Source organism: Anomalospiza imberbis, chromosome 7 (genome assembly GCF_031753505.1).
Source record: "Anomalospiza imberbis isolate Cuckoo-Finch-1a 21T00152 chromosome 7, ASM3175350v1, whole genome shotgun sequence".
NCBI lineage: Eukaryota > Metazoa > Chordata > Aves > Passeriformes > Viduidae > Anomalospiza > Anomalospiza imberbis.
The window spans coordinates 7,217,176-7,235,302 of NC_089687.1; the positions used below are offsets into that span (position 1 = coordinate 7,217,176).

The 18,127-nt window shown below is 42.7% G+C and overlaps 1 protein-coding gene across 14 annotated transcripts in view; it reads left to right on the forward strand.

Annotated features, from left to right (window-relative positions):
* Nucleotides 1–18,127, forward strand: part of NCKAP5 (NCK associated protein 5) — a 450,570-nt gene that overhangs the window by 213,740 nt on the left and 218,703 nt on the right. For 13 of the 14 annotated variants that reach the window (XM_068195225.1, XM_068195221.1, XM_068195224.1 and 10 more), the window contains one exon: nt 109–186. In XM_068195225.1, the coding sequence (XP_068051326.1) occupies nt 109–186 (78 nt within the window). Of the gene's footprint in view, nt 1–108; nt 187–12,810; nt 13,208–18,127 lie in introns of those variants that run through there. The other variant, XM_068195228.1, reaches the window with a different exon arrangement.

Below are 18,127 nucleotides of genomic sequence, written 5' to 3' on the forward strand. Positions count from 1 at the left end.
GAAAAATCAAAGCGCACTCCACAAACTGACTCTGACTGATTTTTACTGAAAATTTTACAAATACTTTGCACATTGAAAAACTAATATTGTAATAATTTTTTCATTTAGGAATATATGGACTCCAACAAATACATAGAGCATTTAGTGACTCAGCTGGAAGAACAACGCTGGAATTTATGGAGGCAAGTACTGTGCCATGCATGTTTATTTATGTTGCTATTTTGGAAACAATCCTGCAATCCATAGTTTCCATTTTTGAGTTCAAATGAATGACTGGCTATTCAGTTTCTCCATTTTTTAATTCTTTGCAGACTACCAAATCTTACCTCATGAAATAAGCAGGGCAGCACACACTAGTCGAATCATGCCTTTGTTAATCAGGGCAGTTGCACACCGGCACAGGTTTATTCATGTTAGAGTTTCTAGGCAGTGATAATAATGCTAACTCTACTTCTACTTGATTCTTTCAATTGGAGTGAATTTCAGAAATTGTCTCACATCACTGAATATAAGTGTTTTCATGGAATGGCACACAAAATCTAGCCAAAATACCACCATAGCAGCATGACCAATTGAGAGTTTTGAAACTAAAAGAAACACAGCTTTACAATTTTGCAGTGCTCTTGATAGTCTGGATTTTCTATATCTTCTCTGCTCATGTTGCCCAGACTTCACCCTGGTTTAAGCAAAGTAGGGATTGCCACATTGCTGGTGGGTGTTTCTACGCTGCCTACAGCAAATTTGGTAACTGCTCCAATCCTATCTAACATAACATTTAATACAAAGGAAATGGAATAATAGCAGTGATAAAATTCTTTCAACATTCACAGCAATTTTTTCTTAATGTAATGTTTAAGTTTTTTTTTGAAGACATATGAACAGTGATAGTCTTTTAAAACACAGTCAAATATAAAAGTATCTTCAGGGAATAATTTAATGTTCATAGACCGAAACCTATTTCACCTTAGTTCTGATCAAGTGAGAAATAATGATCTGTCTGATTTTTCAGGTGAATGCCTCTCATGTACAAAAAACAGCAATTTTGCACATGCCAGTATTAGTTGTTCTGCACCTAACAAACTTCTTGACCTAGACAATATAAAGTAGTATCACAGCATTTACAGCTTACAGCATTAGGATACTGACTCTTACTTATAGGCAAACTCCTAAAGTTTGTGCTTAATTCCCCCTTTTCTTAAAAAGTAGCCAAATATAATTGGCACAAATGTTGAAGTTTTCATTTAACATTACAAAGTTCAGGAGACTAACTTTGTAAGAATGAAGGTGATAACATTATATGCAGATAACACTACTGTGATTAAATATAAATGAATAATAAAAAATTAAAATATTTAAAAGGCTTTGAAAAGTAGCAAGGGTAGTGACTTTATTATAAACAGACATACAGATGTGTTCTGAAAATTCAGTGGTTTTGAAAAACCAAAACCATTTATTTATTTTTAACATTATTTATTTTTATTATTATTTTTATGGGGTGTTGGCATAAAAAGTTAAGATTGGTAATCAGCACTACAAGAAAAACCCTTCTGGTTTAGCCAGTCTTCTTTGAACACATTATTCCTCTCTTTTAAATCTCTGAGAAGTTTCATGGTGAGGATTATGCTAATAGCTGGCACTACACAGGGGCAGTGCTGGGCTGTCTACAGCCAGACAGATGTCCTAATAAATCAGCAGAGCCCTCTCCTCAGCCTTCATTATGCTCCTGATTTGTGACTGCCATGATCTGAGCCCAGTGGGTCAGCGGGCGCTGAACCTGACATTGACCGATAACCCCCACGGTACTCGGGCCAGCCCATAAATCTGACACACACAAATTCTGCCCATTTAGCTCCTCCAGCCCCACTCATAGCCAGCACAGATTTATAGTGCCCAGGCCGAGGGAGAGGAGACTAAACCCAATGCCATGGTGTGCACATCAATTTTACATTTCCTTTACATCTCCACACGTACAACGGGACCCTAAAAGACATGTGGGGGCCAGAATTTCTTTTCAGTTTGGAGGACAACTGTTTATACACGGCATTAGCATCTGCTGTGGAACATTTATTGCTGTAATTGCTGTCCCAGGAGGATGGGCAATGGTTAGGTCACGTTTTATGGCTTTCCTCTAAAGCAGACCTCTAACCCAGCTTCAGATTCCTTCTTCTTAAAACCTTGACTACAGTGAGGGAAGGTACCTCGGTAGTTTGTGGAGATGCAGATTTTATTAACACAGCTTTTCTTATACTGGACATTTTACAGTAGTTATTTTCACATTATTGACAGCATAGTTGATTTGACAGTGGTTCCCCTATTTCTCAGGTTGGAGCTAAACACATTTACCCAACATGAGACAAATTTGACCCACATCAATGTAAATCACCAACATTTACCATTGCAGGTGATGTACAGTAGTGGTTGTGCATCTCCATGTACCAGTATAAAAACAAAAGGAAAATATTATTTTGGATTTTTTGCCCTACCCTGTCTGAAAATAGCTTTAAACGGGACAGAATTGGGTCAGGTGAGTGGAATCCCCTTGCAATGTTGTTTTGTACCTAGTCATTTAATGCTTTAGTTCAGCTAATGTATAGTTTTTATGGCAGAATCACATGGACAATCAACATGAGAAGCATAAATTTGCTCCTGCAGTCTTTGCTAATTGACTTGATGGTAGATCTTAATTTTTAAGTCTTGACACACTGATCAGTGGCAGCAACTACTGATTTTCTTAACAGAAGAAAGTCAGAAGTCATAATTCAGCATAGGATGCTTGCCTGAATAAACAAAGGCCAGACCCTGGTCTTGAGACCTTTCCAGGGAATTTTATTAGTCGTGCTACTGGAACCAGGACCAACACTTCAGTCTGCCTTGCTGAAAGCCTGAGGATATGCTGCAGTTCAGACATGACTAATATGTAGTAAGTTAATGAAGGTCAAACAGCACTTCCCCACCTTACTACAGTAATGTAAAACACAGAGGGGAAGGAGCAGAACTGCACATGAGGATAGCATTGCATTTCTCCTATGCTGTATATTCAAAACAGAGTTTGTTAAATAGATCTGCTCTGCTTTCATCAGCAGCGTTAGCATGCTTCTGTGCTCCTGGTTTGAATGCCTGTGTACTAAAGAGGTGCCAAGTATTAAACAGGTTACCTTTGCTGTAATCATGAACTTCCATTGGGAAGCCTTAATTGCTAACAAGCAAAATAGCTCAGTGAGAATTCTTAATGGTGAGCACAGATTAAAATAACAACTGTGATTAGCTTTAAACTGCTTGACTAGAAAAAGACTAATCTTAGGGGAATAAATTGCATGGCACACAAAGGAAAAACCCTGTGTATGATATTACAGTAATGAAGGCTGTGAAAAAAATCAAATGCTGCCCCAACTAAATAAGGTCATTCTCTGCACAAGCATCTTTTTCTTGCCAGGGCTTAGTAACTTGGCCCGAGGGGAATGAAGATGTGAGCAACCAGGTCTTGGGGCCAAACCCCCATTTTAACCCATTCTGGAAGTTCTCATAACAAACATTGCCTCTGGTCTATGATGCTAGTTTAAGTTATAGACTGTGTTTGGAATTAATTATCTTCCAAAATTGTTGTTGTAGTCTATGATTAGAGGTTGGTGTGGTGTGGTGAGGTGTAGTAAGAGCATGAGACTTCTTGATCCACCTGTCTGGTCATACCATCTTGGCAACACATAAAGCCAGGAAAAAGGATTTTAATGCTATTAGCCACTAAAGCCTGCCTCTTGTCTCTTCATCAGTCTTTGGTTTTGCTGGGGTGGTGTTTTCCTGGGTTTTTTTCCTGCATCTCTACAGCACTGCTAGATGCACGTGATAAACTTGTAAAACCCATGCAAACATTGATTCCTTTTAGTTTCCTTAGTGTTTGAGGCTGAAGCTGAATGAGGTAGAGTAGAACTGAGTTTGGCAATTAGGAGTCACACCAGGTACTAATTCAGAGTCTTCCAACTAACATTGTAACATACATATCTCTCTAAAGCTGAGGTTTCTGATTTGTGACCTTATGTGTAAAAAACATACAAAAGTCTAGACAAAAAACATATAAAGCTACCAAGTATCATGGAGCTCACAGTACTGCTTCAGATGAGCATTTCTACAGAGGATTGGTGTTTAAATATGCACATGAGGATACCAATTAAAAATGTACCTTATTTTTGGCCAAACGTGCTTTTCTTCAGCTGAGTACAAATGTGGATGGTTCAGTGAGCAGTGCAGATGTAGTTACAAAAAGGCCACAAAAAGCACTGTCATCCTATTATCTGTGAGTGAGAACCACTTGCTTTCTCTGGCTCCTCAGTACCATGCCCATGTCACTCCACAGCTATAAAAGATACTTCTTCAGGACCAAATTGGGCGAGAACAATCTGAATAGTGAATATCAAGAAAAGCAAGGCTTTTACTGTTTGCCTTTTAGATTGTATTTTTAATAGGGTCATAGAAAAGTAAGAGAGGATAGTTTAAAGCTTACAAACGGACCTGATGGACTATGTAAATCCAGTATAAATTCTGAATGTGTAAGCACAGGCTGAATAGCTGCTAGAACTCTTGTTGAAGTTGCAGTGGAAACAGTGCTTATATGAGGATTTATCTCAATGTTCAAATCAAGACTGATCACTGTCTTTGAAACAAATAGAAATGCTTCACAGAAGTTTATACCTGCTCATATTTTTTATTAGTTCCACTAATTAGTCATATAAAATAATTGTCCTCATCTGATTAAAGTTGATAGCAATTTTATGTGCAGCTCTTTACCAGATCAATAAATAAATCTCTTTCAGGAATGAGCCATTTTAACTCCAACAGGGCCTATTTTTGTGAAGTATTTACTAAGCTGACTTAAAATTAAACTCAACTTGATGTTCCCTGGTAAATGAGAAATATGATTGGCATTATATATTCATAAAGGTATTAATTTTAAAGAACATGACTCTCAGCCTGTTTCCTCTAATTGGAAAAAACTCCCATTAACGCTGCTCATCAGTGCTGCATGAGTCAGGAGTGAAGTGTCAGGCCTCAGTATTGAAGTCATTACATAAAGGACTGAGAACCATCTGAACAGAAAATAATCTTGATACAAGCAAATATCTCTGTATCTATGCTAAACTACCCGGATTTCAGAACTGCATGCAAAAGATGAAAAAGTGGTCCATAAAAAGTGACTTCATATGGCTGTGTTTATAAAATTAAATAAATTAACCAATACTAAATTATAAAATGTTAATAACATTCTGTAATTAAGTGGGGATAGGGGTAGTTTTGCACAGATGTATACTTGTCATAGTAGCGAGACTGCCAGAGCCATGAATTGATTTTTTTTCTCTTAAATTATAAAATAGAAAGCCTTGAGCAAAATATATTCTTTAGATATATTTGGTAGAATAAGGATCACAAATGTTCCCTACCAAGTTGAAAGGAAAAAAAAACTCCAGCAGGGAAGTATGTGGAAGGTCTATTTGGCATATGGATGTTTGTTAAAAGCAAAATGCATGAACAGCGCAGACTAAATTAGTTCCTCATTTGTATGCTGGGAAATGAAATGTATAATCCTGGCATGGTTCTGCATTTGTTTAAGATTTTTCCTAAGAACAAACTCTTTTGTGTATGCAGATATACATATTTACTGTAGTGGCTATTTAGGGTTAGGGGAAGACAGAAAAATCTGCTTTGAAGTGGTTTTGTCTGATGCTAAGTGCGAGTGGCAGGATTTTGTCTGTCCCCTGCAGAGCAGCCTGGCCCAGGTAGCAGCGCTGGGCGCTGCGCAACTGCTGCGTCGCTGCATGGGGGAACAGCACTGACCCCACCCCAGCCCTGCAGGGAAACCTCAGGGCAGCTGCTCCTCTGACACAGCACCCAGAGCGGAAAGCGAGATCACCTCGACACAACGACCCCAAGAAAGGAATACGCAACTATCGGGTGGTGGTGCTCTGAGATTACCTCGTTCTTCTTTAGAAATCAAACGTTTCCAAAAGGAAACTGACCATGGTCTCATTTTATTATTTGGTGCTGAATTTACTCTTCCACTAATGTCTGCACACAGCCATGCTTACTCAAATTGAATCGTAGTTCACTCTTCAGATAATCCCAATTATGTTATTGGCTTTATTCACAGAGCAAAGAATAATTTCAATGAGTAATAGTGGCATTTCCCTGAAGTCTTCTCTAAGACTGAACAACTTATCTTTACAGAGATCCTTGGCTCCTATTTGGCAGAGGAAAACCTATAGATTTACATCAAGGCAACAACTGAGAATTCAGGCCCTTATAAAACCAGGATGTCAAAATGTATTATAGAAATGAGTACTGCACAGTCACAGGCTCTGAGATAGGGTTTTAGATGGCATGGTGGGTTTACAAAGGAAAAGGAAAATTTATAAATTTGCTATTTTCAAAGGAATGGTACCTTACTGATCTGTTTCACTGATGAAGTCTACAGGGCACTGCTGATGGCAGATGTAGAAAAGGTCGAGAAATTTTATATGATGTGATGCAAGTCAGGTTAGCACCTTTCCTTGTAAGTGACTTTCACTTCTGAAAGAGAAGTTAAATAATCAAGTTTAGCATTTTTATTTCATTCTTTAATGCTCAACTTTTTTTTTTTTCCTAAATTATATTAAAGAAAGAGTTTAAGACCCCAAGTGAGAACAGGACATCATTGTTCCACACAAAGTGTGAAATGGTTTTCACCTCCTCAGCCCCAAGGACGCAACAAGAAATAATATAATTCCCTTTTAACAAAGAAAAGTAATGGAGCTTGTACAAGAGATCCATGTGTAAGCCAGAGTTTTGCTGTGTTCAGTCACAGCACTGTGTACTGTCAGCCTGTTCAGTCTGAGGGATGAAGTTCCCACATCACTGTTGAATCTTTAAAAAGCTCTGTGGCTTAAAACACACTTGGTGGCAAGCTTGTCCCATGCTGTGTGATGGGAGAGGGTTTTCTTGTGTCTACAGTTCATACCATGATGAGGTGTGGAAGAGGTGACCTTTCTTTGGATGTCTGCTCTCCAACTCCTGTCCTTGGCCCTTGCCACGCCACAGTATAAAGTAAATTATGTCCTCTCTCAGGGGCTCAGCAGTGGCAAGGGGAGCAGAAGAGAAGGGCTCTGTCCTGTTCTCTCCAGGCAGTTCATTTTAAAGTACATGGATGTTCCTGTGCTGATGAAACCACTGCGTTTTTCACACAGAGAAAACTGTGCATGTAAACCCTGTGTCATGTGGCTGGGCCTGTTACAAGACAAATACTGCTTGAATTGAAAGCAGGACACCTGTGCAGCCCAAATACTGTTGTGACACCACTAATTCCTGCTATTTAATTGTGTGCTGATCCATCACCCTCATCTTCCTGCTTTTTTCCACAGCAGTCAGCACCTCTGTCCAGGCTTTGTGTGAGACTGGCACCTGAAGATCCAGTTTCCCTGAGTTCTGTAGGACTTGGCTTCCAGTTCCCACGTGGTGCAGCAGATTCAGGGTGCATTTTTTATCAATTCTGCCTGCTGCACAAAGTCCTTTTATGTTAACAAATTATATTTTTCATTGCTTCATTTGTTAATAAAAGGGTATAATTGTGCCTATAGCAATCCAGATTCTGGGATATCACCCATTCACACTTTATTTTTAATCAAGAGTAAATTCCATCATGTTCTGCTGTAGGGAAAATATCATGCATTTATAGCATAAACCTGTATAAACATTATTGTAATAGGTTCCACTGGGGACAAGGTTTCAAATATAAAGCAGCATTCATCACATATTAAAGACATGAGCATAGTTTTCTCTTACTTAAATCTGCATAGCTCACAATTTGCTAACTCTTGCTTTTGTAGATGCTCCCCTGAGATTTTCAAAATTTAATAGAAGCTTGCAAAATGCAGGGCTCTTAGTTTTATTAGCACCTGATTAGCTAAGCAGAATTCAGAAAGTGTAACTCAAATAAGCAAGAAATAAAGAGCCCAGACTGAGCTCCACCAAATGCTTTGCAGTAAGGAGATGCCAGCTTTAGCAGGTTATTCAGTTCGCTGTCATTTATGTAGCACCTTTAAAGACGGCAAGAGGGAGAAGCTGATCTGCTTCCACACTCTGCCAGAATCAGCAAGTGCTCCTACTGCCCTGTACTGAGGAAGTTTGATACTACCTTACAAATTCTTCCCAGTTCAGTTCTTGATAATGCTGTAATAAATCCATTATTGTTTTTAATCTAGTAGATTCTTAGTCCTCTGCCAGGCAAGCCAAAAGCCTCTGAAGCCCTTTTGAAAGAAATAAATAGATACGTTGTGGCTCCTACAACATATGTACTTCCTGGATTTTTATGATCTTCCACTCCTCATGGTTGGGAGAGTTCAAATGCCAAGGAGATATCTATCTTCCTGAAGAGCCTTGGGAGAAATTGGTCCAAAAACACACCAGAGATGTAAACACTCTCAATTCCTCTCCTCCTTTCCAACAATTGCAAATTTTGGAAAAAATGGCCAAATGCTGTGTCCTCCCTGTGACAGTAAAGTCACAAATTCACTTCTGCTCTGCAATGTGAAAATGTGCAAGTGGCAGAACTTGACCCTTTATTCAGCCAATTCAAAAGATACTCAGAATTCCCATGAAGAATCTAAATTCTAATTCCACTGAGATCCAGAGAAAACTTTTATGGAATTCTTTTTGGTTTGGATGTACCCATTAGCAGCAGGAGCTGATGCTAACACACATCAGCACGAGGCAGCAGCCAGACTGCCTGCCCTCCTGTAGCTCTGCTGCACTGGGAGATTTCAGCATGGTTACTGGGGACCAGTTAGTTCTGCCACCTCTCTCCCAGTGACTGATTTTTCCTGCCAGCACAGGGCGCTCCTTGAGTGTCCCTGTCACTCCTGTTGCACAGCTTTTTGTGCACTAGCCTGGCCTGGCAGTTTTCCCGGGCACACAGTCCCCAGAGCTGAATTGAAGTCCTCAAAAGGGCAGCACTGCCTCAGGTCTCACTGAACAGTGCCCTGTGTCAGGCTGAAAGAGCAACTGTTTCCATTAATGACGTCAGTCCACATGATTTCTACCCTGCTCATGTTTAACAGAGCCCTGAACACCGCTGGTGTAACCTTGTGGTAGAACATCTGAAAATCTGGTATTACATCACCCATACACAGCCTCAGTCCTGTGTAAGCAAATATATAGCTATTAATAGAAGGACAAGAAGTGAGTAAAGCTGAATAACTTCACTCATTTCATTTTGGGAGGTTTCCTCCCCTCCCCAGATTTTTGAGCTTGAAGTTTCTCTGTGAAGCAGAGACAGTCATAAAGGTTCCTTTGGTTGTTTTGCCATTGCTGACTACTGTGCAAATGTGTCACCTCCAACGTGCCAACATCCCTGCTCTTTCCCGGGTCTCTCCCATTTGCAAGAGCTGCAGAATGCAGCAGTGAGCAGAGGTACATCACCTCCACATACATGCACATTATGCCAGCTGAGAATCAGAAATCATTTTAGGAAGTATTTGTCCCTCCAGTGGTAGCTTGGTGCCTCTGAGAAAATGAAAAAAATCCCCCAAATCATGCATTTGCCCGTGCCAGTTGTTAGGCTGGTTAATTTAAAATTACAGCTACCAGCCATGTATTGAGCTAATGCTATCATCTACTTCATTTTAGTGTTTTGAAGTATGAGCACTGCAGTTTTTTGTATCTCAGAAGCAATGGTGAGCCAAGTCATGAATTTTGTTTGAAGACTGGTGTATTATCTTGCAAATGCCTCTGCTAGACAAAATTGTGCAAGCCTAGGGACAAGAAATAATGATTTGGAACGTATACTTGTTGCTGTGTATGAAACTGAGATACTACTAATCTTGAAGAGACACAGGAGAACAGTATCTCAGCAGTCAGATACAGTGCAGCTCAATATGCATAAAAAACACTTTCAAGAGGTAATTATAGCTTTAAATTGTAGATAAATATTGGTTCTTTTCAATTCTAAATCACTTCTAGTTACAGAGTAAGAGACCAAGTCTGTCAGTCTTGATTTCAGTGAATGTAAGCTTAGGCCTGAAAATAATTAACGAACTGGCAATATTTTTAAATTTTTTTTTGTCCCTTTAGCCACTGTTAATCTAGCAGATTTGGTGAAACCACTCCATGTTTTCTCTAGGAATTCAGGAAAGGAGAATCATGGAAAGATAAATGAGGTCTTCAAATAGAAACTTTGTATGCAATAATTTGCAGACTTCATAGAAGGACTTGACCCTGACTAGGATAATATTTTAAGATCTGCAGTAGCACCCCTAGGAAGGGACCATGATGATGCCAGTGATTTTACTACATCTGGAGTACCAGTTGCAGTTCTTGTCCCCACTTCAGAAAAGGTGCAAAAAAGCTGGGTAAGTTCAGGGGAGGACAGAAAAGGGTAATCATAAGCAGGAGTTGGTTTCCATTTATGGAACAACTAGGACTCTTCAGTCTGAAACAGCAGGAACCCAGGCAGGGGAATGACAGCTGAAATGTGAGCAGCATGGAGAGGAGCTGCTTGTCCACTGCTTCTTTCAATGCAAGAAATACAGGCTGTTGGATGAAAACAGGCAGCACATTGAAAAACAAATGAAAGGAAGACTTTTCGTCTAAACAAGGATCAGAGCACCTGCACCATGGATATTAAAAGTGTATGTGGGTTCAGTTAGAGGCTGGACAGTCATGGAAGCGAGCTAGTGAGATGTACTGAACACACAGAGAGCAAGCTTGGGTCAGGAGATCCCTGAGCTCACAGAGGGTTGGAGAGAGGTGAAGTGCTGGATCTTCCCCTTAGTATTTGGGGTTTGCCAGTGAAATGACACCAAATTACACAGACTTTCTGGACAGATCCAGTGCAGCCACTCACATATTAGCCAGGTCTCAAAAACCATCCTGCATTTGCAGCATCAATCACTACTTAGAAAAGAGTCTGGATAGGAGGTTTAGGTTGTCTATTCAAGCATCAGGCATTATAGCGTGATTACATTTTTTTAAAATTTAAACAGAAAATTAACATATCTTCTACTCAATCACTACTTAGAAAAGAGTCTGGATAGGAGGTTTAGGTTGTCTATTCAAGCATCAGGCATTATAGTGTGATTACATTTTTTTTTTAATTTAAACAGAAAATTAACATATCTTCTACTCAATCACTACTTAGAAAAGAGTCTGGATAGGAGGTTTAGGTTGTCTATTCAAGCATCAGGCATTATAGTGTGATTACATTTTTTTTAATTTAAACAGAAAATTAACATATCTTCTATTCAGTAGGTAAAACAGGCTCTTACAAGAGTTGCTGACGATGTTTTCCTGCACTACAACGCAGTTAAAACACATCAGCAGACAGGGTTGTTGTTTAGATGATGAAATCATGTTTGAATGGAGAATAACAATCTCTTTGGAGACCCGAAATTCTACTGGATTTGGAGAGGACCTCTTGTGTGCCATGATGCTTAGTTTCTGTCTCAAGCTGCTTTGCAGCTGTCACAGAGTTTTGCAGTATTTAAGGACATCACTGCATCACCTACTGTGATTCACAGTGCTTCACCCCTTTACAGTTAATTAAACCCAAGATCTTTGACTAGCCCAGGACTCTACATCAGCTCTCAGAAGATGGAGCAATTGTGTCTCATTAGGAGAGAGCAAGGTGCTTGTGTCCTGGAAAGGACAAACTTACAGGTTTGACAAATTCAATTTTGGAGTAATTTTCTCATTTCACACTGGAAAAGGGAATTGCCAACTTGGAAGGAAACTTGCATTAAGAGATCTGGCTATGGGTTTACTCAAGAAATCACAGCAATACATTTAGCTGCAAAGACTGTTTTCTGTACCGCCACAGGAAGAGATTCCTTCTGCAACTTACTGCACTATCTTCAGCCATGGCCAATCTGTTAAGTAAAATCTGAGCATTATCTAATGATTTATTTATTCTTCTGAGCTCCTTTGCTAAGAAACCTCCACATACAAAATCCAGAAAAACTCTTGCCACCTTCATTTTTGAAATTCTGCTTCTCCAATACTTGTCTTTGATTATCAGATAGAGCTCTACTTTTTGCTTCTTGTCTCAGCACCATAGATGAGGATTTACTTTGCACCCTGGCTCCTGCAGTCTCTTCACTCCAGTGTACCCACTGCCTCTCATTTGCATTATGTCAGTTTTTCTCACCTTGTTTCCATGATCTCTCACTTTCTCTCATTAAACTGGGAAATCCTGCCTGAACTCTTGCTCACTGTTCACTTAGGTTCTCTTACACACACCATGTGGATCAAGTACCAGTTAGATTTTTTTCTAAAAGGAAAAAAATTTTACTTGCTATTTTTGGATTAACAGATGCCAAAGCTTTCAGCGATACTTTTGGAACTGCTTTTTCATATACTATGAGGTTTAAAAGCGTGCCGGTCATGCCTGTGAGTCTCCATCCATCAGAACCCTTTCACCTGTGCGTCACACACCAGGCCCTCAGCACCTCTATGGGCACAGCCGCTGCCCCTCGGCGCACCCAACTCATCCCGGCGGCTCCAGCACGCCGTGTGTCCTCTCGCCTAACTTTCGCGGATAGCTGGGACGGCATCAAGTGGAGCCGAGCATTCCGCTCGGGGCTGTGCGGAAGGGAGGTTTTCCCCATGATGTCCAAGCCCGCGGGCAGCGGTCCCGCCGCAGAGGCTGCGCTGCCCGGCCGCGGTGCGGCCAAGCGGAGGCTGCGCGGCCCCCGGACACCCCGGCCCCGGGCAGCCCCCGCCCGCCGCCCCCAGCCCGGGGGCACCCGGGGGCCGCCGCAGACAATGGCCCGGCCTCCCCCACCCCCCCGCCGCGGCGAGCCCCTGCTGCCGCCGCAGATTTGCCGGAGCCATTCAGTTGCGACCGATTGCGATCGCGGCAGATGGGCTGGATCTGACAGCCCCGCTCCTCCGCGGGGCCGGGGGCGGAGGGGCCCGGCCGCCGCGCTCCCCGCCCCGCCGAAAGTGCCACCCCGGGCAGCCGCCCGCCCGCCCGCCCTCCCCAGGCACATGTTACGCGTCCCGCGGCTGCGGCGGCAGCGGGAGGAGAAGCCGCCGCGGCGGAACAAAGCGGAGCAGGCGAGCGGCGGCGGCGGGGCGGCCGGCCCGGGGGGCGGCAGCCGCTCTGCCCAGGCGGGGGGCGGCGGCGGGGGGCGCCCCGGCCCGCCGGGACGCGCGGCCCCCGCCCGCCGCAGGATGCGCTACTGCGCCCCAGGTAAGGAGCGGCCGCTCCCGCGCCCCCGTCCGTCCGTCCGTCCATCCATCCATCCATCCATCCATCCATCCTTCCATCCATCCTTCCCTCCCTTCCTCTCTCCCTCCCTCCCTCACCTGCCCGCCGCGCCTCCTGCCCGCCCCGCCGCCGCCGTCTCCTCCCCTTCCCCGGCGCCCCGCGCCCGCCCCGGCGGCGCCCGCCGCTCCCCCGCCCGAGGCCGCGGCGCTGCGCGGAGCCGGGCGCGGCCCGCGGGCGGGGGGAGGCACCTGCCGCCGCATCCCGCCGCCGGCCCGGCCTCCTCCCCGCCCCGCCGGCCGTGCCGCAGCCAGCGCCGGCAGGCGGCCGGGTCCCTGCGCGCCGGAGCGCCGCGGCGAGCGGGCGGGCTGGGACCGGGCCGGCCGGAGCCCGCACCGCCCCCTGCGCCCCCGGCCCCGCCGTCGGGCTCGGCCCCTCCTCGGCCCGGAGAGAAGGGCAACCCGGTTTTTCCCTGCCTTTTCCTCCCTGATCCACGGGCAAGGAGCCGCGGGTCTGCATTATATCCCTGTTGCTTCAGAGGCAGCAGATTTTGTTCCCCTTCTGTGCCTCTTGAAGGAGCATCCTAATGAGTTTTATTTCTGTTTTAATTTTATTCCTGATTGTTTAAGGCTTGACCCCTCCACATTGCACTGGTGGCTGGATGCAGACTGTCCCCATGGAAGAAGTCTATTAGTTAGAGAAGAGATCTTTCTGAAATGAGTTGAAGTACACAAAGCAGTAGGGTGTGAGATAAACGCAGAGTGTTGAGTGACCCACTGCTGGCCATGAAGCTCTTCGCTGTTGATTCTTTGGCTTTGGTTGGATGTTAGCTCCACTATCCATCTCCCGAGGTTGGGTTACCCAGGGAATGACAGAAATAAGGTGGAAATAAGTGTGAGTGGGCTTTGCAGCAGGAAAAATGCGGAGCCACATAAATACCATATTGTTGCAAACTTTATCTTGCGTGTTAACTAATCTTTTTCTCCATGTAACCATATAGAGTCCCTTATTGAAATGGTTTTGTAAGTGTCCACTGCCCATCCCTTAAAACCAGATATTCCAGATAAACCCTCTGTTTAGGAAGCTAGCAAAGTTGTAACAAGGGAAGTATCATGAAATAGAGAAGTGATTTACATCGGAGGGGCTGGCTGTATACATTACTGGATTGCAGATAAGCTATGTAAGTAAACAGAAGCGCAGTGCTCTGTTATTGTGCATGACTATGGAGATATCATGGGACTCTTTTGCTAGTTAATAGCATAAGGCTTCGTGGGAACTGTTTGATCTGCAGGACTTTTGCTTGGCAGTAGTTTACTTAAGGTTATTACCCTCTGTTTGGAGACTTGTATTTGCTAGCCATTATTGCATTCTTAGCTCCAGGCTTCCCAGAGTTGCAGGTTAGTAGGTCAATAAAAATTACACTGAAATGCTGGAATGGGTAATCTAGAGTTTTAAATGTGGTTGGGGAATAACTAAGCAGTAATCAGAATGCTAAGGATTTTTTTTTCTGTGCATTTTTATGTGCTGGTCATTGGTGGTGAACCAAAAATATATTTTTTTTTTGCCTTGAATACCACAGATGCTTTTCCATTTCTTGTTAAGAGAGGAAACAAATCATATAAGGTAAATACAGAATTTCCTTTCAGCATAAAGCAACGAGTGCCCTTGGTTGAATTTACCAGGACTTAGTTCCTTTTGCTAGTGAACATTGGGATTAATGCCACTGGCATTACATGAGGGCTTGCCAGTAGCAAGAATAAAAATGTCATCAGCTTTCTGTTGCTATGGATTTACATGTTTCTTTTCGAACCTGTAATTTGTGGAGGGAAGCAGTATGGAAAAGTACATTTGTGTTACAAATGCTCCAATAAAATCTTGAACCATCCAGGTTACAGCGCTCACCAGGCTCGATGTGCCCCGCTGGATTCCGGGTGTGCGGAACGAGGCTGAGCAGGGCTGTGCTGCTCCTGTCTGAAGCCCTGCCTGTTCCCGGAGCAGCTGCATCGTGTGGTGTAATCCCCATTCCCACCAATCCTTGGACCTGGACGTTGCCTGTGTCGGTGGAGCAGTCCCTCTCACGTCACAGCGCGCAATTTACAGAGTTAAAGTGAGACGTATGGTGTGTCCCCCCACCTCGGTGGTGTGCTCATCAGGGAGGATGGACTGCATGGTCAGTGCAGAGCTCTGATGGAAAAACAAAAACTACAAAACGTTCGCAGTGGTTTCAGCATCTCTCTTGCACTTTCCCCTTTCACTGAACACCATGGACAGGAAGATTATATACTTTAGCTCAGAAATAGCGTATGTTATTTTATGTACTTTTTGGCTTTTTCAGTCTGGTCTCTTTTTTAGAGTATTTCCTAGGAAATTTATTCTCACTCCAGCTTTTTCTCATCTGCATTTTTGTGGTTTATTGCATGTAGGCTTTTTTTTTTTTGCAGTCTATTGCACTTATTGACAAGTTTTTCTTTCTGAAGTATTAATGCATGCTTTGTAGTACTTTGTGTCACCCTCTTTGTTTAGCAAAGAACTTCCCTTTCTGTAATAATTATTAATGGTTAGCTCTTCTGTGCCATGTAGTATTGGTTACAACTGTTGTAGAGTGTTACTGCTACACCACTGCTTGTCTCCACCAGATAAATCCCTACATAGATAAGCCCAGTAGCAGCCAGGTGTTGTGCATAAATCCACTTCTTACACTAATTAATTTTCCTTTTAAGCCCCTGATTTTGCCACCAGTTAGACACCTGCTTAACCTTGGAGTTACAGCATTGAAATGGATAGGCTACTCTGCATGCAAAGTTAACTGTGTGTGTTTCTGTTCACTTGTAGCTTGCAAAGAGGTGCTGTAAAAAACCCCCAAAACAACCCAATCCCCTTTTGCTTTGCTCCAGTTCTCAGGAGCTGCAATTCAATAGCTGCTGTTAGTTTGGTGATTTAGCTAAAACATAATCCCATTAAGTGATGGAACTGACCTGGGACTGGTATTTTAGACACAGGCATGGTGTTTCTGCTCTTGGCTGATGTTTCCATGGATGTTTAAAGCCTCTTTTTCCACCTGAAACTGCACTATGGTGAAGTTGAGGCCATCACAGCAGTAATGCAGAATTTCCACTGCTCAGAAAGGAGAGAATGAAAGGGCAATTTTAATAATACTTGTGTAAAAACATCAGCCAGAAGGTTGATGGTAGAATTTGTGTTTATGCTTCCATTCTGAAGAAGGTCTGGAGGGATTATTACAGCAGCAAAATTCTGTTTCTTGGTTCTAGCTATTTGATATTTAGATCTCATATAATGGAAACTCCTAGGAGCGATGAAAGGATTTATAGTATTAGGACATTAGATGATGGATACAGTCTCAAGCCGATGTGAATGGAATTTTAAAGAATATACATATAGTTTTGATATATTCAAATGATTTAAACCTTAAGAGAAAGTTATGCAGCAAGACTTATGTCAGAAACCCTCAAGTTGTCTGTTTCTTTGAGAATTTATTTTTCTTCTGTACTTATCATTTGAAATGAAAATAGGAAGGTGCTTTCTTTTTCTGTAGAGAGAATCTTTAAAGTGTAGAAATTAATGGCTCATAAAGGAGAATCAAGTACTTTTGCATCTTGCTGTGGTGTGTGAACTGGTGGTTGGCATCTGAAACAGAAATTATTCCTCAGAATAATCAGAATGAAAGTAAGATCATGGAGGAAAAACCAATATGTGGGGGAAAAAAAAGTTTGATATATTACAAAGTTCACAACACTGCTGTGTGCTGTGAAAGAACAAAAAGAAGTGTTCTTCTTTCCCCCGTCTCTCTTTATAGGATTTCTCTTAAATCCACGTGGTTCCAAGTGTCTGAGCCAAACATATACCAGTTGCTATCCATGTACATCTTTTTTACACCTTCTAATAACTTCCCTTGCTTTGTGTGTAAACCCCTCTAAAAAGGCTCTTGGCTCCTGATGGCCTGTGTTGTTCTAAATGGACAATGCAGCTGCTCTCTCATTATGTCCACTTGAATCCTCTCAGTTCTTCTCTGTGCCAAGGTTTTACCCATGCTCTTGATCTAAGCCACTGCAGGAAGCTAAAATCCTTATCCCCTTGTGTAGTTGATGACGATAAATTAATTTGTGCCTGAGTATGGCACATCCTTATTCTGAGTGGGTTTTTTGATTCTGAAGATGAGCTATATGCTTTAAGCATTTCAAATTATAATTTCAGGTTTCATTGCCATAAATAGTCATTTCTGTGGCAACAGACATTGATCTTTACAGAACTTTTCTTCCATTTCTTTCCCTTTCTCTCCCCTTCTTTGAATTGGCTGCCTGTGTACCTCTTCTCCATGCCCACTGTGTATGTCTGCATTCCAGTGGATGTTCCTACTCTCAGGCACAGGAGCCAGCTGGCATTTGTAAAACGATGAGCTCGGTGACTTACTGCACCCTGAAGGGCAGCAGTGTCCTGACTAAGAACACACCTGTGTGACATGTGGTCAGAGGGGAATGTTGGCCAAACCCAGTGCAATAAATGCATCTTTCTGTTGAGTGTGGGAGAAGACCAGAGCTGCCAGTGGAGCCACAGTAACCATGTGTTGTGTCCTGGCCTTCTTGGCATGTGCAATAAAGTGATTCCTGGTGGCTACCGAACATGAGATGGAATTGCAATCATTCCTGGTGGTGTTAATGGGAATCTGACGTGCCAACATTCAAGCATATAAAAATATTTTTTCATGTAAATAGCACATGTGGTAGTAGAGAAGACTGCTGGGAATGCCTCTGGTATCTATGCTCTGGATGGGTGTTTGTAGTTCGTAACGTAGGAACAATTTGCTCTAAGTTTTGCTGCAGGAATCTTTCTCAGGTAACATTGGCTTTACTCCTACTGCTAGGGCTTCTATCCTGGAGATGAGTAACT